This window comes from Peromyscus eremicus, chromosome 15 (genome assembly GCF_949786415.1).
Source record: "Peromyscus eremicus chromosome 15, PerEre_H2_v1, whole genome shotgun sequence".
Classification (NCBI taxonomy): Eukaryota; Metazoa; Chordata; class Mammalia; order Rodentia; family Cricetidae; genus Peromyscus; species Peromyscus eremicus.
This window is the reverse complement of record NC_081431.1, coordinates 68,786,040-68,811,072: the sequence shown is the minus strand read 5'-3', so window position 1 is coordinate 68,811,072 and position 25,033 is coordinate 68,786,040. Positions and strand designations below refer to the sequence as shown.

General features: G+C 37.3%; 1 protein-coding gene across 1 annotated transcript in view; it reads right to left on the bottom strand.

The window, feature by feature from the left end:
• Positions 1-25,033, bottom strand: part of Dpp10 (dipeptidyl peptidase like 10) — a 143,325-nt gene that overhangs the window by 83,476 nt on the left and 34,816 nt on the right. The window contains exons 3-5 of the mRNA XM_059280624.1: positions 21,462-21,582; positions 10,259-10,413; positions 683-780 (exon numbers count right to left, since the gene is read on the bottom strand). Coding sequence (XP_059136607.1) covers positions 683-780; positions 10,259-10,348 — 188 coding nt within the window. The 5' untranslated portion in view covers positions 10,349-10,413; positions 21,462-21,582. The remainder of the gene's footprint in view (positions 1-682; positions 781-10,258; positions 10,414-21,461; positions 21,583-25,033) is intronic.

Sequence of the window (25,033 nt, the reverse complement as noted above, 5' to 3'; positions counted from 1 at the left end):
CTGCTTGCCAAAGACCACCAAATAATGTATCAGCAAGTTGTGGGAGAAAGGAAGGTAAACATTTTAGAGAGAATTTAGTTTTTCTGGTTTTTTGTTTGTTTGTTTGTTTTTTGTGTTTTAACCAGGAATCAAGTAGCCCAATCTGGCCTGAAATTCCCTAAGAAGGAGAGGATGATTTTGAACTTCTAATCACCCCAATTCCCCTTCTCAAGGTCTGGAATTGCAGGTGTTTACCACTATATCTAGTTAATGCAGTGTAGGGATTTATACAACCCAGGGCTTTGTGCAGGCCAGTCAATCACTCTGCCAAAGGAGTTACAGCCCCAGACCCTGATTCCTGCCTTCTAAAGAGCAACATTTAAAGAGAATGGACCAACTATGCTCTAGAAGAAAATTCAGTGGAAAATTAACCTCTGTCTTCTCTCCTTCACATTGCCAGCCAAACACCCAATCATCAGCATCTTTCGTCATTTTGTGGTACCTCTAGTCACCTTGAAACTAAATACTTCATAGAAATAGTCAGACAACCAGAATGACTTCATTCCCAACTGATGGAGGCAGCCTCTGCTTCATTTTCAAGTGGAATTGTGGCACTGATCACATCATTTTCTAAATTGCAACAAAATGATAATTGGATGGAAAATATCTATTTCTGCTTAAAAGTGGAATTGAAATTGCCTACCTTGATTTAAAAATGTCGGGCGGCATCAGCTCCAAAGTATGAGTTGGTCCATACAGGTTTACAACATATAATTTCACTGTTGGGTTCACTTGACCTGCCTTTGAGAAAATAAAAGTTGTAATATGTAATATATAAGCATTAGACTATATTAAAACAAAGAAAGACAAGGAGTTTTAACTAGTTTACTCATGTGTGTGTGTGTGTGTGTGTGTGTGTGTGTGTGTGTGTGTGTGTGTGTTTTACTGGGGACAAATGTTCAACTTCTCTGAAATAGAAATGGTTTTTAAATTCAACCACTTGATTACTTTCGATTGTTTTTGCAGATTGCTGCTTCTAGAGCATTTTCATCAGACAATTAAAAGTTATAGGAAATCAGGGTGGCTTTATTCATTAGGCGATGCTGCTGGGTACCTTTCTCAGAGCTGCAGAAGGACTGGGCATGCAAAGCAGCCAGTAGACCAAGTGACTGCTCACATCATAGAACATGAACTGTAGCGTGAAGCTTTCTACTGGCAGGAAGGAAGGGGAGGGAAGGGGAAAGACGCAGGTAGTAAAGCTGTGAAGAGGGGAAGGAAACGGAACAGAAGATGAAGAGAGGAAAGTGAAGAGAACAGGAAAGATAAGGGAAGGGGACAAGAAAGATCAGGGAAGGGGACAGAAAAGGGGAAGGCAAGGGAAATCCACCCACAACGGTTATAGAAATTCTACTCAGAACAGGCTGCTACAAGTTGTCCTCTGACCTCCACATGTGCCATGGCACATGTGTGCCAACACACACACACACACACACACACACACACACACACACACACAAATAAAATATAAGTAAAATAAATGCAGAAATATTAAAAATCTTACCCACATGCTTCAAATACCATGTTTAAAATTCAAAAGAGCCTAATGTATTGCATTGCATTAATGTACCCAGTCTTTCTCTTTAAGCTTTACTGATTACGGAGTGGGTGACTCATATATTTAAATGACCCTTGAGAGGAACAGAAACAGCCCTCTCTGAGTCTGTGGCAGGAAGAGTGGAAATGCATATATAATTTGGTTTCGGTTAATCAAAATTCCACTAAAGGAACAATAACTACCAAGGTACAGTACTTGGTGTGCTTCTAGTTTGTAACATGGTCTAATGGGTCATGTCACAGATTTATCACTAAGTGTCCCTACTTCAGTACAAAGGTTATTCTAATCGTTCTCTAGATGAAAATAGAGATGCTAAAGTAAAATCTTTAATACTGAGAGAGCCGAGACTTAACACACATGCTAGGTGTGCCTCCTGTTATCTCCCAGGCAATGACAAACAAATGGTGGCCAATACTCTATGAGCAAGAAAGAGAAATGAAGGCATACTCTCTCAAATATGCCTCAACCAGTTTGCATGGGAGAATGAAAGGATGACTTTGTGCTGGGCCTGGGCAGATCACTCAGTGGTTAGATCATGTGTCCTGCAAGCATGAGCACTGGAGCTTGGCTTCCCAACACCCAAATAAATACCAGGTAGATTTTTTGGCTGTCTCCTCCTGCCACCGACTCAAGAGAGGGCTATTTCTGCACCTCAAAGGGTCATTTAAATATATGAGTCTTCTATTTAGAAATCAGTAAAGCTTAAACAGAGAGATTGGGCACATTAATGGAATGAAATTCCAGACACAGAAGGTGGAAAAGGGATCCCCAGAGAAAACTGGCTAATAAGAATAGTGAGCTTGATTGGAAGACCCTAACTCAGTGAATAAGGTGAAAGAGCAATTTAGGATGATTCCTGAAATGACCCTCTTTATATGTATACACACATGCATCCACAAACATGCAGAACTATACATATGAACTCAGCACACACATGAACAACGCTAAAAGAAAACTAAAGGAAGTGTGTCCACATGAATAAAGGATGCATTAAATCAGTGTATCACAACATGTTGTTAAACAATATGCAATTATTCTTGTGATATGGTGAGGCTTGAAAAGACTACATGTGATAGGGAGAAGAGGAAAAGGAAATTAAAAATGACTTGAGTTAAAAACTGAAAGAGTATGATCAAACTTATTTAAGGACTGCAAAGATAGATTCATGCTCAAAGGATTGACAAGACAAAGCCTGAAACAAGTCAAGGCTTGAGACAACATGATGCATTCCACCCAGAGTGAGTAGGCCCCTGAGCAACTGTTTTATTTGGTTATCACTAGAGACTGACACATTTCTGGAAATGTGTCACACACTGGCCAGAACTTTATAGCCAATGGAAGTGGCCAGGAAAGGCTTTTACTAAAGGAATGCCATGACTATTAAAGCCATTATTGGTATCATCATTAATTTATGGTTTTGTTCTGTTATTTCTCGAGCTATATCAAGCAAGTTAAAATTTAAACCTTGTTTTGTGATGTAACTTGACCATTTAGACTCTTCATTGCCAGCAACACCAATCTGCCTCATCTGGGGCCTTAGAAACACAAAGCCCTGGTCCCCAGGTCACAGATCTACAAAAAGAATCTCCAGGTGTGGCACTATAGATCTATTTGTGTTTTAACTACAGTGCCAAGCCACCAGTAAACTGTTCTGATAAAAAAAAAGAAAACTGTTCCATGTTTTTATCTATTCTCTACCTGTTACCTATAATCATCTATCATCTGGATCATATATCTATCACCTATTTGTCATTTATCATGTGACATCACTCACCTACTATCAACTATTCATAATTTATTAGTCGCCTATTAATCTTTTATCTCTGTCACAAATTTTTATTTGTCAATTATCTATCATCTCATATATCTACTATATATATATATATATCATCTTTATCTCTATCATATCTTTATGTTCTATTTGTCCATTACGTATCATCTATCATCTGTCACCTTATCTTTACTCTATAATCTATCAGTATAACACATAATGTCTTTCATTTATTGTATGAAATCTATTTATCACCTATTTATTCTCTATCTACCACATACAATCTGTCTTAGTTAGAATTACTACTGTTGTGATGAAACTCCATGACCAAAAGCAACTTGGAGAGTAAAGGGTTTATATTGCTCACAGTTCCATATAACAGTTCATCATCAAAGACAGTGAGGACAGGGACTTACACAGGGCAGGAAACAGGAGGCAGAAGCTAATGCAGAGGTCACAGAAGGGTGCTGCTTACCGGCTTCCTCCCCATGGCTTGCTCAGGCTGCTTTCTTATAGAATCCAGGACCATCAGCCCAGGTATGGTACCTCACAATGGGCTGGGCACTCTTACATTAATTACTAATTATGAAAATGCCCTACAGGCTTGCCTACAGCCCAATCTTGTGGAGATATTTTCTTTTCTTTTTTCTTTCTTTCTTTCTTTCTTTCTTTCTTTCTTTCTTTCTTTTTTTTTTTTTTTTGTTTTTCGAGACAAGGTTTCTCTGTGTAGAAACCTGTCCTGGAACTCACTCTGTAGCCCAGGCTGGCCTTGAACTCACAAAGATCCACCTGCCTCTAACTCCTGAGTGCTGGGATTAAAGGTGTGAGTCACCACCACACGGTGGAGACATTTTCATAATTGAGGTTCCTTCCTCAGATGACTCTAGCTTGTGTTGACTAAAACTAGTCAGCACACTATCATTTCTCTGTCATCTATTATCTATCTACCAGTTATCTTCTAACATGTCTCATCTACCACCTATCTCTCATCTCATCTATCCATCTTATGTAGTCTATCATTTCTCTGTCTACGATTATCTGCTCTATCTATCTATCTATCTATCTATCTATCATCTATCCATAAATATACCTGTCATCTTTCTATCTAAATGAACCTCACTAGTTGTCAGAAGTTAGTTTTCATGAGACTGGTTTAGAAGAAATGAAGCCCACCTCCAGCACAAGGCTGACATGATCACTGCTGGTGACTGGACCATGTTTTGAGATCTGGGTTATCTAAATCTATGAGTCAGAAGAATCTCAGTTCAAATTTTGACTCTGCTGTAATGCACCATAAAGTATGTGATTAAAATTCTAATGCACAATTTACTTGATTTTAAAAACTGAGACAGATATCCTTCTGAGAATGTGTCAGAAAGCAGACATTGTGAGAAAAAAATGTTTTCTTTCCTTGGATAAAATGTCATAGTTTTGTTATATTAACTAACAAAGAGATGTCTAAATAAGCCATCTAAATGAGGATATGGCAATGCATTAAAATGATTGGTATTTTTATAACACTAATTCTTACCCAGTTAGAGAAATTTGTGCTTATATTTTTATAATTTAATACACTAACTAGACTAATAAGGACATTAAGTTAGATTGGATCTTTCTGTGAACTCTTACCAATATTTTGTGATTTACTTTGTAAAAGAGACACACAAATGCTGATCATTCCTTTAAGGGAACCTGCTACTGCAACTGTAAATTTGCATATGTGCAGGATGAATGATATTCCAATCAGCTTTCACCAGAATGCAAATTAAAAATTGTACACATGAGGCCATTTTTATATAAAGGCACCTCAGTGAAGCATCAGACTGCCTCACAACTTTTGCTATTCAGCGTTTCATAATCTCAGTTACATTTTTACTTTGCCATGGGGTTTGGAATTAAGCAAAACTAGTGAGTTCATTTGCACCTTTTAATATTTGAATCATTCAGAGAGTGTGCAAATTAGAGAGCTCATTTCTTCGCTTTCAACAGTCCCATTTGCCACAAAGACTGCAAATCCACGGAATCCCTTCCTCCATGATTCTGAAATGCAAGCCTCGATAATAATTAACCTTGTTTTACTGGCAACTAAATTGTCATTAAACGAGATAATGTTTTAATTAAGAAGATTAACCTGAGGTTACAGAGAGAGAACTCCGCATCTCTTTTGTGCTGAGTTGCTAATGATAGGGTATTTTATGAGCACCAAATCGTGCTGAATTAAATAAAATCCAAATATATTTGTTTGGTATAAGTGTTTCATCAGTAAATCTGACCGTGCTGAGTTTCGCTGCACCAGTTTTTAAATCTAGCTTAATTTAAATAGCAATTTAGTATGAACTCGGCATTATCTCGATTTCTAAAGTGTCACTTTCTAAAAGTTTATTGTATGCAAGCAAATTGAACCTGCGTTTGTTATGGGAAAACTAATGATCATTTAAATCTCAAGTAGAAAAGAGTGAGTTTGAAAATTAAATGATATACTCAACAAGATACTGAAATTCTTTGTGATTACAAGGACCCAAACCCTCACTTTCTTGAAAACTGGTGTCTTAAGTACACGGGTGGTTATCTCACAGAAAAGTCACATCCAGCCAAAGGTACTGTCCCTTAGTTTTGTCTTCTAGAATGTTTGTTCATTTTTATTTTTTATGTATGTGGAATGTGGGCATGCATGTGGCCTGAAGGGCATGTATACATGTATGTAGAGGACAAGATACAAACTTAGGTGTCATCCTCAGAAACACAGTTCCCATTCTTAGAATCAAGAGTCACTCATGATCTGGAGCACTCCAAGGAAGCTAGGCTGGCTGGCTGAGTTTCGGGGATCTGCCTAGCTCTACCTCCCCTTGCTGGGATCACAAACTTGCAACACCATACCTGGATTTTTAACTGGATAATCCAGATAATATCTGGATTCTCAAAGTCAGGTCCCCATTCACAGCATGCAAACGATGAGCTATCTCCCTAGCTCCAGGTTTTAGTTTTAATACTTTCATTGACAATCAGTGCCCACTTGGGACCTTCATCATATACTATGCTCCTGTGTTGATGATTGAGACTCTCCTGCCCATATATAGCTGAGTCTGTATATGTACATATGCAGTGCAAATGGTCACAAGCCTGTGTCTGTGACTGACAGGCAGGTGTTCAGGTTTTCTGAGCTGCTATGAAAATAACAGTTGATCCACAGCTTTATTTACATCATTTTCCTGTCTTGAAATAGCAGCGACTTAACAAAAAGATGTATTTTTAAAAATTATATATATACAGGTTTGTGCCTATGAATAAAAGTGCATGTGTATACAAGTATATGCAGAGTCCAGAACATAACATAAGATTCCCTGGAGCTGGAGTTATAAACAGTTGTGAGCTATAGCCAACTTGGGTGCCAGGAACAGAACCCAGGTCCTCTGTAAGAGCAGTAAGTGCTCTTAACTGCTGAGTCATCTATCTAGCTCATAGCTATGCCTTTTTTAAAAAGTATGTAAACTTTTAAAATCTCAGCTTATTCATTTTTGAAAAATAAGTGCATGTAATGAAGATTAAATGAAGGGACAAATGGTAGCCTCCCTCAAAACAAAACAAAAAATGTCTACTAGTACCCATGACTCTATTCAATTAATAGACATAGTATCATGACTAATGAAACCAAAAATTATTAAATGATTAGTTACTATAATGAATTTGTATCAGAGTTTCTGGTGACATATTTTAATTTTCTTAAATATTTATATTTCTCAGTTTTTTTACTTGGTGAGACCTGGGACTGTCCATAGTTGAGAGGGTGATTTGAAGACATATATAAGAACATTATTTTAAAAGTAAAATCAATTGCAATTCCCACTCTTGAAAAACAAATGACTGTGTTGTCTCTTCCATGGGGCTACACAGACTCCTTTGTGCACTGAACAGTTGCACACGCCTTTACACCACTAGTTCTTCATCTTTTGTGTAATCTATAGATAAGATTTCACCACCATTACTAAATTAAGCAAGAAAGAATTAATATATTGGAGAAAATGCTCAGTTATCTAACGTGTAAAAAGGGCTGGTATGTAGTTTACAGGCTCAAGCCATCATCCACAAAAACATGGCTGAACTTATAATTGTGAAAAAGTCACATGTTTTTTTTCCCGTGAAAGTTTTGTGAACAGAAGTCTTTTGTTGTAGGCATAGATTGCCATTTTCTGAAGAGCACTGACTTGGTGCCTTCTACGCTCTATCCAGAGAAAATCAAGAAAAACATTTCCAATCATAGAAGTTCGTTCCTGTCAATTCTTTGTCTAATACTGCAACCATCAGGAGGAGGAAGAGGCGATGTCAGGATATGCAGGCATTCTGTTCCTGAAGCAATATTCATTTTCTCCATGGTTCTCTACACCCAAGCCTTATTTTCCTTCTAGAGTGTCTGAGTGTGGTGTTTAGGAAAAGAGACTGGGAAGCAGCTTCAAACTTATCCCAGACTCGCTGTGTTTCCAAAGCAGACTGGTCCTAAAAGTCTGATGGCTTTTTTTCCTGGGTTTTATATATGCATGATACAGTGAACAAGTTCAAGCTTAGCAAAGATACTTCCATTGAGAAAATCAAAGCATATTTCTGCAAATCAGTGCTCAAAAATAGTTTCTTGGGAGTTAGGGAGATGCTTGGGTAGGTAAAAGGGCTTGCCAGCTCCTATGATACCCTGAGTTTGATTTCTGGAACTTACATGTTAGAAAGGAAGATCAGATTCCCCCTATCAAGTGTTCTCTGACCTTCGAAGGTGTGTGCTATGGCAAACATTCCCCACTACCAAAAGAAAAAGAGTTTCTTGACTTGCATAATTAAGAGCTAAAATGTACAAAGAAGACTTTCAGAAGACATCTTTGTACAATCAGTGCATAAACAAACTCACCACAAGCTCCTTTCTGTTATATATTGGGGAAACAGGTGTTTAAAAGAAATTGACTACACAAGACCAAGTCAATCAACGTTATGGCATGGATTCTGGTGGGAACCTCCAGCCTCACCACCACTAGAGGAGCTGTTGGCAGTTGGTGGCTACGGTGGAAGGAGAGTGTTTTTTTCTTCAATAGTGTGGCTATGATAGGTTCCCCAATCTTCAATGGATGGCCTCACACCCATGAACATATGGGAAGTACTAACTGAACTCAGTGTGTTATAAAAATGAAGAGGATAAAAAGTTATGTAAGGGAATTGTTGGAGCAAGGTTCTGCCGAATTTGTAGTCAGATAATAGGGATTATATATGATCAAGATGAACTGTATACATCTATGAAACCCTTAAAGACTAAATAGATAGTATTAAAATTTCTTTTTTTAAAGGGAATTTGAGGGGCCTCAGATGGCTAAGTCAGAAAAATGTAGTATAAGCATGGAGATCTGTGTTTGAATCTCACATTAAATGAAAACTTGGTCAATAGCCATGGGTATCTAGGGCTATCTTGGAAGGCTAAGGCAACAGCATCCCTGGAGTTCACTTGCCAGTCAGCACAGCTGCATTGCTGAGCTCTAGGTTCAGGGAGAAATGCTGTCTCAAAAAATAAGGTGTCCAGTAATTTAGGAAGGCATGTAACATCCTACCTCTGGGTTTCATATATATATCTTTGCACATTCATGCGTATGTAACAAACACAAACTTATACCAACCACCATCACCACTACAACCACCACCATCACCACTACCACCACCACCACCACCCAGGAAAGCTTGAGTCAGTAAGAAGGGCCTGCAAGAGAAATCCAAGTGCTTTCCAATTTCTTTGTGTCCTTGTCCTAGAGGCCTTATTCAACACTTGAAAATAGTTTTACTGTTTAGGCAAGATATCCATGGACTTCTTGCCCTATAAAACCTTTTTATCTATCTTATCTACCCCTAGTTGGGACTCACCAGCAGCATTTCATAAAACACATACCTTATCAGCTTCTGCCAAAATAATGCTGATATTAATATACTTACTAGTAAATTCTTTATGCTTATTCTATTCTTTACTGAGGCCCTTTATGATTCATCTATTCTTGACTGGAGATTTTTTATGCTCAGTCAATTTTTATGAGGGAATTAAAATACATATTAACTTATAGTACATTAACTGCCCTAAGAAATCATCTGAAAGCAACTAAAACTTTTTTGAAACTAAGAAATCCTAACTTATTTAGCAGTGATATTTCTTATCTTATAGTGTCTGTTCACAACTCCAAGGATGTACCTTGAGGAAGCCTTTGTCTTCACCTCAGGTCTGTCTCTCATTTCTTCTCACCCTCTTTTCAACTCAGTAGGTGAGAAGAAAAAAAACCAAAAATGAGCATCAGAAGGGAAGAAGTACAGCAATATGTCTCACACCTTCCATCATCGGTACAACTTCTTTGTCCTTGTGTGTGTGTGTGTGTGTGTGTGTGTGTGTGTGTGTGTGTGTGTACAGGCGTGTGAGCATGTGTATTTATTTGTATGGAGGCCAGAAGTACTCTCTTGCTGCCATTCCTCTGGTGCTATCTACCTTGTTTTTTGAGATAGGGTTTCTCATTGACCTGGAGCTCATCTTGGGCGTTCGTCTAGCTGTCCAGTGAGCCCCAGGGGTACACTTATATTCATCTCCCCAGCTCTGTTATTACAAGTAAGCACTGTCCAGCATGGCTGTTAAACATGGTTTCTAAAGAATCAAGTTCAAGTCAGTCTGCTTGCACAGCAAGTGATTTGTTGTCTGAACAATCCCTCCAGCCCGACTTGTACCTTTTCTACCCACACTCTGTCTCTCAATTCAAGTGACAAGCTTAAAATTGATGACTTTGCAGATAGGAAACCTCTCTTTCAGAGGCACTTTTTCTTGAACCAAGCATGTTGTCCATCAAGGCACCGATGCAGACAGAAAGAACAAATACTTCTTTTGCATTGCTTACCTTGGGGTATGGGTACTGCTTTGCTTTGGGGTACAGTGCTCCAGTAAACCGAGGTATAACCATATTAGGCACCAAGGAGTCATTTATCATCAAGAAGGCAAGTCTCTCTCCATCGGGTGACCACCAGTGGGCGATGTGAGAATGTAGAAGTTCCTCTAGAATAAATGAGTGTTATTTGAGATCGACTGTAGAGATGTGGGCTCAGTGACCCACAAACATCTGTCCTTGAAATCATCATTGTGTATGACTATGTTCTAGACAGAATGTTAGATTTTATTAACTTCTCTGAGAAGTCTGTATTTTTAAATTGCTGTTTCAATTCCAGGAAAAGCAGAAGGAGAGGAAGGTTAGAATGGACGATCAAAGTTAGGGTTGAGGTAGCATGGACTTAGCACATGAAAGTATCACTTGAGTGAAAAGAATAAAAACAATGAGTGAAGACTGAGATACAGCTAAAAGCATCCCCACTCATCATTCAAGCATATGTGCATGCAACTATTATTTTTTCTCTCATCAAACAAGTTTGGGGCTCACTATAATAGTTACATTCTTTTTAGCTCTAAGGAAAAAGAATGAAATATATAGAGAGACATTTTTCATACAGCATAAGATCAACTATATACTTCTGATTCAGGAAGTTAATTTGTAGGAAACACATCAAAAGTCCCCGTATTATGTACCCTCTGGCTCCTATAGTGTGTGATTATTATGGCCTTTGCACAGACAATTAGAAGGAAGTGAATAAAACCAGGTTATCTATTTTCATAGCTCCATCCTGCAATGTTACCTCAGGCCAGCTGTGAACTTTAATTGATGTTGCCATCACTGTTCATAAGTCTATACTATATGACTCTATGTTTGGGGACAACTCATCACTATGTTCAGTGTAACAATGATGACTTGGCTGCTCTTAGTCTATATTATAGACTCTGTGGTATCCCATGGCTTTACCTCTGTAAATAGTATCTTTGTAAACAAGGCATCTTCAAATCATTTTACTGAATAAGTCAAGTCTTTCCTTTGGGGATCCTGAAACAGTAATTAATATTAGAAAAGAAATTCAGAAAAATATACCTTCAAAATTAGATTTTTTGAGAATAGGTGGTATTTTTTGGTTATGGTAGGCATGTGTGTGTGTGTGTGTGTGTGTGTTTATGTGTGTGTGTGTGTGTGTGTGTGTGTGTGTGTGTGTGTTGTGGGTTGTGTGTGTGTGTGTGTGTGTGTGTGTGTGTGTGTGCTGCAATAATTCTTCTTTTTTCCAAGGGAGGAAATAAATTATGGGTAATCTATAGAACAAGATATAGTTGTGAGTCATCAACTGTAATTGCTGGTGACTTTGAGTGACATGTTGGTAGAGGTGAAAAGTGTTAGAAGAACAAATATTTGTGTCACCTTGTTGTGGCAAAATAATGGTGATAATAAAGATTGTAAAACATGGTTGACATTGTTTTCCTAAAAACCTAGAAAAATGCTATAGGAATAAAAGAGAAATTCAAGCTGAAAACACACATGCAGAACAAAGGTTCCCATAGCACCATTGGAATGGAATAGTCCTTTTCTTGTGCAATTGGAAAAGAAAGCCAAGATCCAAGAAAGCCCAGTAATAGATGAAGATTAAAATTACCTTAACAATGGATCACCAAATGACAATGTAACCCAAACTTCCCATTATGAACTGTCTTACCTACTTAATGCATGCAGCAATAATCCACTATAAAGTGAAAGTGAAGGTCTGTGAGGGGCTAAACCTAAAGAGCACGTGTGATTGCCTAACCTCCTGCCATCTCTGACTTGCCTCACTCCTTCATTTCACATCTGTGACTCAAGTTGTGTTGCCAAATACAAGTCAGGACCGAATGCAGGTTTAAAGTGTAGGCAGGTCCCTGAGCATGGTGCACATGAGCAAGCTGGAAACAGATCAGAGCTATACTATATTCTGCCTCAGGAAAGACACTGAAGTACAATAATAAACAGATCCTCCAACTTGGCAGAATTTGGAACAAAATATTTCCATGTTTCTGCAAAAAGATTTGGCTTGTAGATAGTAACTAATAAAATGTCTACTTGATCAGACATATAGGAAGAATAAAACTTGAAATTTGGAAGCACAGAAATTTAGGGATGAATTATCAGGACTAAATATATGCAAATATATTTATGAAGATGTTAATGTCATGTAAAGTCAATAGACCATACCCATAATCAAAGTGACTATCAATAATCACATGGACAATATAATCTCTAGTCAGCCTTCAGTGCCTACCTTACATGCAAAAGTCATGATTACCTCCCTGTCCCTGGTATAGTAGCAGTGCTACCTGCTAGACTAGCTAACTATCTTGTAGTAGACTGGCTGCATAGGAACCCTTCCATTCAGTGAGGCAGCATCTTTGTCAAATAGAAGCACATGTCTTGCGAGTCAACTTCGTTTGCTGTCTATAGGTCTGTGGACACAGCTATATGAAATCTAACCAAAATATCTGTCACTGTCTTAATAACCTACACTTCACTGGCTGTAAACAGGCAAACATTTATGAAGAAGGGCCACAGGGCCACTCAATGTAGGAAACTGGTGGTGTTATCCTATTTGTATTTGATTTATGTTTCTGGAATGGTGGGTACATGGACTTATTTGTTCTATGGAAATATTGTATTTTTTGTTTAACAACATGGAAGATGAGACAACATTCTACAGAAAGCATAGGGGTTGCTAAACTGGAGTGCAAATGGTAATGGACTATCACTCTGACACATCTATCCCATGGGATAGTATATTTCCTGTTCTCCTAATTGTGAGGACATTATCTTAGAAGTTTTGCTGCCTGAAGGAATAGTGACACCAACTGGAACATATTCACAAGCCCATTCCTCTGAATAAGAAACTCAAACTTCTCTTGTAATCACATTGAGCTCAATATAATGGAGAAGCAAAATAGAAGAAAACCAGCAACCTAACAGAAAGTCCAGTCACTTTGCTTGATCTGATGATATAGCTTATCTGTCAGTAAATATATTGTTACTACACAAAACAAAACAAAAAAAGATTAGCAAATACTTATTTGTCCCATAAAAAAATAGACTGGGCAAAGGATTTGGCTCAGTAAGTAAATGCTTCTGATGCAACTTCTTCGAGGACTTGAGTTTAGATCCTCAGAAACCAAGTAGAAGCCAGACACATTTGCCCTAACATTGGTGATTTCAGATTTCCTCTAGGGAGATAAGAGGAGGAGAGGGTAACCCCTGGACTCTTGGGGGTTCCTCTTTTCTGGTATATGCAGAAGTAGTGAACAACAAGAGACTGTCTCCACCAAGATGATGGAAAGAAAGTACCAACACTTGCAATATGAAGGGGGTAAATAAGAGCATCTTTAATTACCTCAACAGACATCCTGAAAAAAAAAAGGCGCCATTTCTTTAATTGCAACTCACAGGGTGTTTATTTCAGGATTGTGGCTTCTTATGCTAATTATATTACATTATTTACAAACAATTTCTTTTTTACAGATCACACTCCATTCTAATTTAGTGTAGTTTTGGCTTTTATCTAAAAATTTTATTTCTGTGATTTACAGAATTTCACTGTAGAGCAGATGGAGTTTTCAACACATGTAGTTTTTTATCACAGACACTTCAGAACACACAGCCACAAACATGAAGTGTTTCCCAAAATCGAAGATCTAATCATTTCATTCAGATTAACAGGCTCTTCTGAAAGGCAAGCTGGTTTTTATCCACCTGTAATCAATTTAGACAGGCAAGATTTCCTGAGGCGCCACTGCAATTTCTATGGTTGTTCCGTCCCACTTATTTTCTTCACGTTACTGTCAACATTCTCTTGGGAATTACCTCTCTTTCCTCCCTTCCCACTTCCTTCTTTCATTCCCATCTTCTGCAGTACTGTTTTGGCCTAACCATGAAGGTCTCCAGTGATGTGTCAGTGAATCCACCAGCTGTTTCAGAATCCATAGAGAGCCCATATTGTCGATGACCCTGTCTCTCTGTCTTCCGTGCCCCTGTCTCTGTATGTTTACTTTGTCTTATTTTCTGTTTCTAGTTTCACTGGCAAGTGCCCAGGATTTGACAACCTGATGACAAAGACATCGCCAAGAGAACATAAAAATGTAGCAAAAACATAGGCATTTTGCATTGTTCTCTTTTAATGAAATGAATACAACAGTAAGTGTGTGAAAGGATTTTGTTCATACTACATTTTTTTTTTTAATTTTTTTTTTTACTCTTCTTTCAGACCAAAGCAAGGACCATTTTTTCATCTATGGAGCACCTTAAATTCCTCCATGCTACCAAACTGAGCTCTGCTTGTAAATCTGTTTAATAAGCTGACTTGACTTTTGTTCACTCTTCTGACTGTCATGAGTAGAGGGGTCTGTTAACCAATCGTTGGTCAGTTCACTGCATTGTAAACATTCTAAACACATACATCATTATTAACTGTTGTAGTATTGTGTTCATATTTGACAGAAAAATGCATTCTATAGATGTGTATTGAATTTCAAAGAATGATCCTTTTTATATAGTTACAGATATTACATAATTTTATACATTACTTTTTGATCATATTACTCCATTATCCTCTCTTAATCCCTGCCCCCAATTTCAAGTTGTGAAGTTGGTGAAGCTGGCAACTATACACTTTACATTCTTCTTGTTTTTTTTTTCAATTTACAAGTTCCTTTTTTTTTTTTTTTTTGATTTTTCGAGACAGGGTTTCTCTGTGTAGCTTTGCACCTTTTCTGGAACTCACTCTGTAGACCAGGTTGGTCTCACAGAGATCCTCCTGCCTCTGCCTCCCGAGTGCTAGGATTAAAGGCGTGTGCCACCACCGCCTAGCAATTTACAAGTTCTTTAAAAGAAATGTTGACATGGTACTTTCAGTTGTATTCTCATATCAAATCTAGAGATGTTTATGGGTAACGTTAGATTTACTTTCAATAAATACAATATTTAAAATTGTCTTATATTTTGGCAATTTTGTGCATATTTCTCAGAATTTCAACAACTCTTCAAAATAGGTGTCTATATTTTTCTTATGAATTGAATGGTTATAAAACTAGAAGAAAAGAGACTGAAAATGACACTTTGAAAGATGTGTAAGGACTCCACTTATGATCTTTGGGCACTAATACTGTGCTCACAAAGTGGCCTGGTAGTGAACAGATCATGTCCCATCCTTAAAATTTGCCATAAAACTGCATTGCATTTCTTTTGAGACAGGGTGTGACTACGTAGCTTAAGTGGAATGGAACTCACTCTTCAGGAGAGACTGATTAACTTTCAATTCTCCTGCCTCAGCCTTTCAAGTGCAGAAGCATACCATGCCATCTGACTTACAACTTTTATTGTCTTTTGTCTGAGTTATCTCTTTATTCCCACTCATCAGGGCCTTTAGAGAAGTCAAGTTTCAATTTAAGAAAAGTGACGATGTGATATGGTGCTTTAGATCATCATTGCTTTCTGTGAAGTACAAAGAAGGAAATCTCTGTTTCTCAGGGGCTCATGTCATCAAGGTTCACACATTGTGCAGAGGTTTGTCATTGACTCACAGTTGGTATACTGAAAAGGAAGGAAAAGGCTGGAGTGTAGGAACTACAGGCACATCAGGAAAACTAAAGGCCAATGGGAAGTAAAAGGCTGGGAAGGTCACGATTGCTTAATGGTCACTGCCAATCCTTTGATGTGGCTACTTTGGTAGGGTTCCTTTTGGAAATGGAATGAGAACTGGGCAACTCATGGACAGTAGCGTTAAGAGCCTTTGGCTAAAGAAAACCCCAGTGACATCTGATGGTGCAGGAGCCAGAGGGACAAAGTTTAACCTGAATGACAAAGCTTGTCGTCATTGTCCAGATTACCTTCTGCAATGTGTCAGATCTATAGTGTCATCAGAAAGGTGCCTGTGACCTGTTTCCTTGTGATCTCCTTAGACTTCACCACACTGCCCATGCTCAATTCAGATTTATAAGTTATTCATTGTTTGTTTATTTAATATTTATACTGTTTCTAATATATTTAATTATGTTAATTTAGTTATATTGTCTATATTATTATTTATTCTAATATCAATATTATTTATATCTACATTAATTTTTAATTTATTACTTTGTTAGTTTATTTGCTGACATTTATATATACATTTGTACTTACATTATTTATCAGTATTTTGTACATTGATTGTACATGATATTGAATTTTATTATGAAATTTTCATATATGTACAGGGTTTTATGTATCTCAGAATGGCCTTGAATTCACTTTGTAGCTGAGGAGGATGAACTCCCAACCTTTCTTTTCTTATCTCTAAGATGCTGGAATTACAGACAAGAACCATCATGCCCAGTGTATGCAGTGCTGGGAACCAATCCAAGGGTTTGTGTGTGGTAGGCAAGTGCTGTACCAACAGAGTTCCATCCACAGTCATGGGGTCTGTTATCACATTAAGTAAAAGACTTTAGGGCTGGTGAGATGGCTCTGCAGATAAAAGTACTTACCACCAAGCCCTATGACCTGAGTTCAGTCTCCAGAATCTACATGATAGAAGGAGAGAAACAACTCATACATATTGTCCTCTGACACACATACACAGACACACACACAAAATGGGCATTTTCACATGTGCATACACACATACACACACAATAAGTAAATAAACAAGTAAATCCAAAAAAAATATGAATTCTTAAATTTCACAAAAATGAAATGACTACAATCTCCATGCAGCTTTTCCAAGAAAGCTGATGTTTCAATCCTCTTAATCTGTGTTCAAGGCAGAGAAACCTATGCAAAGGACATTGAGTTTTTACCTTGTTGACTCTAAAGAATCACAAGGTGTCACCCATCATAGCATGCCAACAGACTGTGAAATGTCTATGCTTACACTAACCCCTCTTTGCTCTGAGACTGCCTCCCTTTGTCCCTGATCCCTCACTGTGTCAGACACCGCTGTTCATTAGTGACCCAAACCCAAAGCAATAGACTCTAGACTTGTTCTCCGTCGTTCCTCATGCACCCCATCTGCTTAGCCACTAAGACCTAATTATGCTACTGCCTCATCAGTTTTAGAATCTTCCCTCCCACTAACTGCTTTAGCCCCATTTTATGACTCATTATCTCATGATTGAGCACAGAAAATGTCCCTTCCACCATTCCACCCACGCTCTACACCATCACCAAAACGACCTAACTCTGTGCAAAAGCTAGTCCCTGCTTGACCAATTTCTCTCATTTCTATACACACCAGTAACAAAATACCCAAAGTCCTACCTCACTGGCATAGGTCACTGCTGATCTTGGGTCTTGCTGCCCTCTTCTGTCTCATTTTATACACCATTGCTGTTAAGGCAATTTGAATTCCCCAGGCACAAACACCTACCTGTTCAAACCTTCTGTAACTTTGCAAGCTGTTTCCTGGGGTTAGACTTTCCATCTCATGTCAGTGGTGTGTGTGTGTGTGTGTGTGTGTGTGTGTGTGTGTGTGTGTGTGTGTATACATGCACATGTGCACATGCACACATCCTTATATGTGCACAATTATAGAAGTCAAAGTAGTTATCTTCTACCTCATTTGACACAGGATCCACTTGTTCACGCCTGTGCACTGCAGACTAACTGGCTCATCAGATTCCAGGTATTGTTTTGTCTCTGCCTCCCTTCTCTGCTAGGGGCACTAAAATTACAGATGCATGTGTGCTACCATACCATATTTACACAGGTTCTGGGAATTCTAAATTAGGTCTTCATTCTTGTGTGGCAAGTGTTTTACCCACATCTCTGAAGCCCAATAATTCTTAATCTTTTAATATCTATTCAGGGGCTTCCTTCTTGAAAAATGTTTTGCAAACACCTAGATTGGGCTAAGACACACAACTTTCAACTTTCTTCTTTATAAACCTACATTTACTAAGATTCAAGGGCTGGATATGGCTTCTTTATCTTTCAGAGTCTGCTACAGTATTGAGGATGTTTTGAACACAAGAGGCCTATCAGAGTCTTTCTGCTTCTCCAGGCAAAGTTACCCTTAGTCCCCGCCTTCTGGAATACCTGGAGTAGCCAGGCTTGTTCTGCACCTGCTTCGTTATTCAGTGCCATTCTCATCATCTCTAGTAACTTATCTTTGAGAGAGAAACGTCAGAGTCAGTTTCCAGCATTCTCAACAGAGAACTACTTTTGCCTTGTTTGTATTTCTCTGATGTTTGTTTTTACTCTTTCTTTCTGTAACTATGCCTGATACTACCATTCACCATAGCTCTTTACACCTCAAGATAGTGTTGGGTGTCAAACAGTTTTCCCTGATGCTTGCATGTATATGGAAATCTATTATACACACATATACATATATATGATGTGTGTATACACGTATGTGTATGTATGTGTGTGTATATACATGTACCATCACATACCAAGACCTCAACTAACTACAAATATACATCTAAGTTTGAAAGACCACAACTCAATAAGACAGCTCAACCTAGTAACATCTTTTACTGAATGTAAGGCTCTCAAGGCCTCATGGTCACATGCACATGAAGATAGTTCTGGACTACTGAAATATAGCTGGAATGCAGATGGCTAACAATAATGGCCATTGAAGATAGATGAATGGATGGATGTTTGAATAATTTGCTTTTACCTTAGAACTAAAAGTATCAGCATGCTATCATATTGCTGAGAATACCAAGTATCCTGTAAGGGCTTTGTGATAAATAGATGCACCTGCTTTGTCACGGCTGTTGGGTATACTCTTAACTTACTCTACAATGTTTTCTTTCTAGGTGAATATTGAGAATGAAATTTAAGCTGTGGATTCTGGACTGGTGAGATGGCTCAGTGGGTAAAAGTGCTTGCAACCAAGCCTGAAGACCTGAGTTCTGTGGTGGTATTGTGTTCCCCAAAATACTGTGCACCCTAATAAAATTATCTGGGGTCAGAGAACAGAACAGCCACTAGATACAGAGGCTAGAACGTGGTAGCACTCACATCTTTAATCCTAGCATTCCAGAGGCAGAAATCCATTTGGATCTCTATGAGTTCAAGGCCACATTGGAAACAGCCAGGCATGGTGACACACGCCTTTAATCCCAGAAAGTGATGGCAGAAAGCAAAAAGGTATATAAGGTGTGAAAACCAGAAACTAGGCTGGTTAAGCTTTTAGGCTTTGAGCAGCAGTTCAGCTGAGTGCCATTTGGATAAGGACTCAGAGGCTTCCAGTCTGAGGAAACAGGATCAGCTGAGAAGTTGGCCAGGTGAGGTGGCTGTGGCTTGTTCTGCTTCTATGATCATCCAGCATTCACCCCAATATCTGGCTCTGGGTTTGTTTTTATTAATAAGCACTTTTAAGATTCCTGCTACAGAGTTCCATCTCCAGACTCCACATGGGGGAAGGACAGAACTTTATCTGGCAAGTGTCATCTGACTCCCAGATACATGATGTAGCATGTACACATCACACGTATCTTACACACACACACACACACACACACACACACACACACTAGAAAAATATTTAAAAAATTTTAAAAAGTGGTTTTAGATACCACATATTAGTAACTGAATATTGATGTTTACTGAGAGTTTTTTAACTTACTTTTATTCTTAAAGAGAATGTAACATCTCTGCAAATTTCAAATTACTGAGAAAACATGTTATAATTATTAATACATAGTAGACAGTTATTACTGGTCTTTTATATAAATGTGCAAATATAAACTACTTTATATATATATATATATATATATATATATATATATATATATATATATATATATGGAACATTTAGTGTCTTCAGCTGCACTGTCCACTTTGGAATCAAGTGTTCCCTTGTCTCATGTCAAGCAGCTGTGTACGGGGTTATCGGCAATATTTGTCTAGGAAAGTTAAGTACTCCTACTTGTACAGAGGTAACACAATGTATTAAATATGTAAGGTCTTAACATACATGGGCTTCATTACAGAAAATAATAAACTATTCTCTAAGTTAAAAAAAAGATCAAATAAAGACTAGAACATTTGTGTTTGAAAATTAGAGATATGAAATGGATTTTCGCAATTATTCTTCTGACTTTATAATTTGCAATCAAGTAGGCTGACTCCCTCTAAATTTTGATATAGATTGTCATGCTTGGCTGAACAGTCACAAGCCTAGGTATTAAACACAGGCCTAATCTCTCTTTCTTAGAACACAGCTAGCTAAATACTCCATCATCAAAATTGGATAGAGGTTTTCATTGCCTAATTTGCTTTGATATTCTCATCTATTATCAAAATTTGATTTAACAGTATCAAAAACAAATAAACAATTATACCCCATTTGTCCCCATGTACTAATTGTTAAAACATGACACCAATGTCCCCAATGAGAAGAATTAAATAAAATGGCTTTTGTATAATTTTTAAATTTAGTTTTATTTTAAAATTTCACTTATTTTTTATATTTATGTATATAGTGTGTTTTTGCATGAGTTTATGTGCACCACAAGCATGCAAGAGTCCATGGAGGCCAGAAAACAGCATTAGATCTTCCAGAATTTGATCTAAAGAGAATTGTGAGGCACCAAGTGGGCTAGGACCTGAACATGGATCTCTTGGAAGAGGATCAGTTGCACTTAAGTGATGAATCATCTCTTCAGCTCCTTATTTTTTATTTTTAATAATGCACATGTGAGTGCAGATACCCATGAAGTTGATGCCTCTGGGTCTGCAATTATAAGCATTTATGAGCCTCCTAATATCAGTGCTAGGTAGGGAACTCAGGTACCCAGGAAGAGCAGTTCATTCTTTTAAGCACCAAGTCATTTCTCGGATTTCCTTTTTGTATTTTTTAGCAAATTGGAGTTTTTATCTTCTTTTCTAAAGAAAAGCAATATTTCTCTATCTAATTCCAGAGTGATATAACCATCTGCATTTAACAGTTAAGTGTCATCAGCACGGAAACTTGTCTAGCATAGTGTAAATATATCCATAGGTATCCACACGTATCCACTCACTGTAAAAGATATGAGTAGTATTTATGAAGATATGAACCACAGCCAGGCAGCATGTAAGCTCATGCAATAAGACAGCATGATTGTCTTGAAAATAAATATGGAGAAGAAACAGAAAGGCAATCGACGACTTTAATAAGCAGATTTTTCTTAGAGGTTTTATGTACAAATATGTTGTTTTGTCCTTTGGAAAGTAGAATTGTCCAACTCACCTTCGTATAACCAGTCAGCAATCCCATTAAAAACTATTCCCTCTTTTCCTGAAGATGTCAGTCGTAAAGAACTGCTCTTGATATCAGGTTGATAGTAGATATTGTTTTCAAAAATATAAATCTGGATTAGGAAACAGGAAAGAAACAAAACCCAAACATATTAGTATGCCATTCTTAAATGTTTGTGTTAGGGAATGATCCTCAGATGGCGAATGCTTTTATTTTCTAACTGCTTTCAAACTGATATCATTTCATGTTTATATTCATATGGCATTGAAAGACTAATACTTATTTTCTTTCTTATCTTATTGATATCAGGCTGTCATTTGGAAATTACATGGCATTTATACTTTCAAATCCATATTTTCATCAATGATATTTCATCTGCTTAACAATGCTTGTCTCATAGTGCCAAATTGTTTTGGCTGTGAAATGATACTTTGTAAACTCAAAGAGACAGATAACTGCCACTAGATGCTATTTTAGTAACAGCAAACTGACTCTTTGCAAAACTTTGATATGAGGTCTTGATGATCAATAAAATAATCTTGGGAAACTCTCCCTGACTCAGTCCATGTTCACTTCCAGATTCACTAATGATAAGAAGCAATAAAATTCCTTTGAGCTGGTACACAAAACACAGCTTTCCATAGACCCATATCCTCTGGCAACTCCTTCTTCAAGAGCATGAGGGGGCTCTAGCAGGCCATGAAGTCTCACAAAATAATGTCAACCATAATACCTCCAATACCAGGATCAACAATGCTCACAAAAAAGATATGTCTTTGTTTTGGAAAAATCAGGATAAAACTACTAATTATTGATTATTGATAATATCTTTATTGCCAAATATTTGAAATTGTTCATCCATTTATAGTAACACTTCCATATATTAACAGAGTCTAAAACTGGCCAAGTTGGTATTTTGTCTATTAAATGGTGAAAGATGACCTAGTACTCAAGTACCCAGCATGTTACAATAATCAACCACACAACAGCAAATAAAGAAAACTCAAAAACAATGGCTGAATAATACTTGTCTTTATTTCAAATATTGCTGTGTATAAAGAAATAAAAATCATAAAACATATAAAATATCACTGAAACTCTTTTATGATGTGGAGAATTTGGAAAGAAGTAGTAGTGGGTACATATACTGAATAATTCCATCAATAGACATCTTATATACTACAGTAAAATCTTAGTGACTTGGATAATTTTTCTCATCTTTCTAAATCTCAGTATTCTTGGATAAAAAGTAGATGAGATTTACACAGATTTTTGCAGGTTTACTGTGAAGAATAAAAGGGATTCTGGATATACAAGACATAACATCCATGCCTATCTCACATGTAAGGCTGACTTCATACATGTCAGCACACTTCAAAATTCTAAATTTTCTGGAGGCTATATATTTCAAACTAAATTATCCCAACTACTGACTAGTTGTCCACATTATGCTGGTTGTATCTGTAGTAGTAGCAATGGGAGTAAAATAGCCAACAGCACTAGTGAGGACAGAGAAAAAGCATGAAGACTTCTAAAGAGGGAGATTAAGAAGTTATATTTGTTGTTTGGATTTCTGTGGTATTTTCAGGTGCTAATAGAAAACAGTCACTACTGAAAGCAAGTGTATCAGACTTATGTAAAACTTCAGACCTCTATCAGGTGTCCCAACAATAGATGAAAGTTTTAATAACTTCCATTGTAACAGAGAAGCTGAGAAATAGTATTAGTTTTATTCTAGATAACAGAAGCTCAAGCTTTGCACCTCTTATGTTTTCTTCTTCTGCTTTCTAGAGACATGCTCAGTCTTTTTCTCTTTTGCATATAAAGCTTCTACAAAGACTTGTGAAACATGATGGCAAATTATACACATCTCATCACTCAAGCTATTGTTGGGAAACCTAGAGGTCTTACACAAAGTAGTATGATTTTAAATTTTTATTGCTACATGATGTTTCCTCCAAATTGTTACCCCAATCCTTAAGAATTAGGAATTAAACTTTAAAGGCTCAGGAAGCAAGTAAAACTCATAATGCTTAGGAAGCTCCTGAAACTTACGAGACTCACAAGGCTCCTCCCCAAGGTTATATGAGCAGTGATAACTGCTGTAGAGAAGACACTCTCCACCATGCAAGTCCTACAGGGAGTTCCAGGAATGCAACTGCCATGAAGCATTATTCATACTGGGTGGGCTTTTTGGTAATGCAACTGCCTTTGAATCACCCATTCTTATGTAAGTAATCCCTTACTAATTCTCCTATACATAGCCCCACAAACTCATCTGTTTACTCAGCCTTATTGGTTGAAGTCATTCCTTCGTTCTATAACTAGTGCCATTTACAGAGTAAATAAATGCTTTTTCACTTCACTCCATGGAAAGTCAAACAACATATATTACAAAAAAAGGATATAAAAAAGTTTCCAAGTCAAATAATTAATAAAACAACCATGACTTCAAGAGATGTATAAATTATCTAAATCCACTGTCCACTAATTACATTTATATTTAAAGAACAGATTGGAGGGGGTTCAGGATCCATGTGCAACTGGCATCTTCTCTAATGCAGAAGAAGAAAAACCAACATGGAACCAGCAATGTTAATACTATTCTATCCAAAGCTGCAAGTCCGCAGAGAGTCCCCAAGATCATCATTTTCCAGTGGACAAAAATAAATTAGTGCTGCCTTTGTGAAAATGCACATTTAGAACTTAATTAATTTTAACTGTCAATTGTTTTTGTTTAATAAATTCATGTTTTTGTCACTAGTAATCAGAGGCCATAGCCACTTCCTTAGCAATTGAGAGCTGCAAACATTCCCAGGTACCATCTGGGAAGTCTGACAAAATTAAATTGAATCCTAAGGGCATCACTGAGAGCTGCAGCTATGTTTTTCTTATTTAATTTTATTTTTTATTTATAAGGGTGGGGGGCATGTGCAAATGCATAGAGGTGCCTGCAAAGGCCAGAGAGAGGCTTTAAATTTCCTGGAGCTGGAGTAATATGTGTGTGAGCCTCCTGAATTGGGTGCTTGAAACCAAACTGGGGTCCATTGCAAAAGCAGTAAGTACTCTTAATCTCTTAACTATGCATCTCTCACCCCAAACAAATTTAAATCACACTGAAAATATATTAAAAAATAATACTAATTAACCCAATGTCACTGATTAAACTGCCATATTTTGAGGTCATTAATTAATTCCTTCTATTAGCCACCTAAGCAGCCCAACAAACAGAAAGTGATAAGCTTTTTAATGAGGTAACTCTCAAATTTATACAGCATGTCAACTCCCTAGTTTTTCAAAATCAGTTTTCTTATTTTACTTACAAAATAACTTAAAAGTTTAAGTCCACTGAAGTGTAAGAGAGTATAACCAAAATACAGTGTTTGAATTTTGCTGCTAGGAAATATGTAATGAACATTCAAACCACAGGTTTTTCATTGCCAAGTACCTAGATATAACATTGCATTTATGGGAAGATTTTATTTTGTTATCATCAATATATTTTTGAGACAGATTTTACTATGTAGCCTAAGTTGCCTCAAACTCAAGATCTCCAATGTATG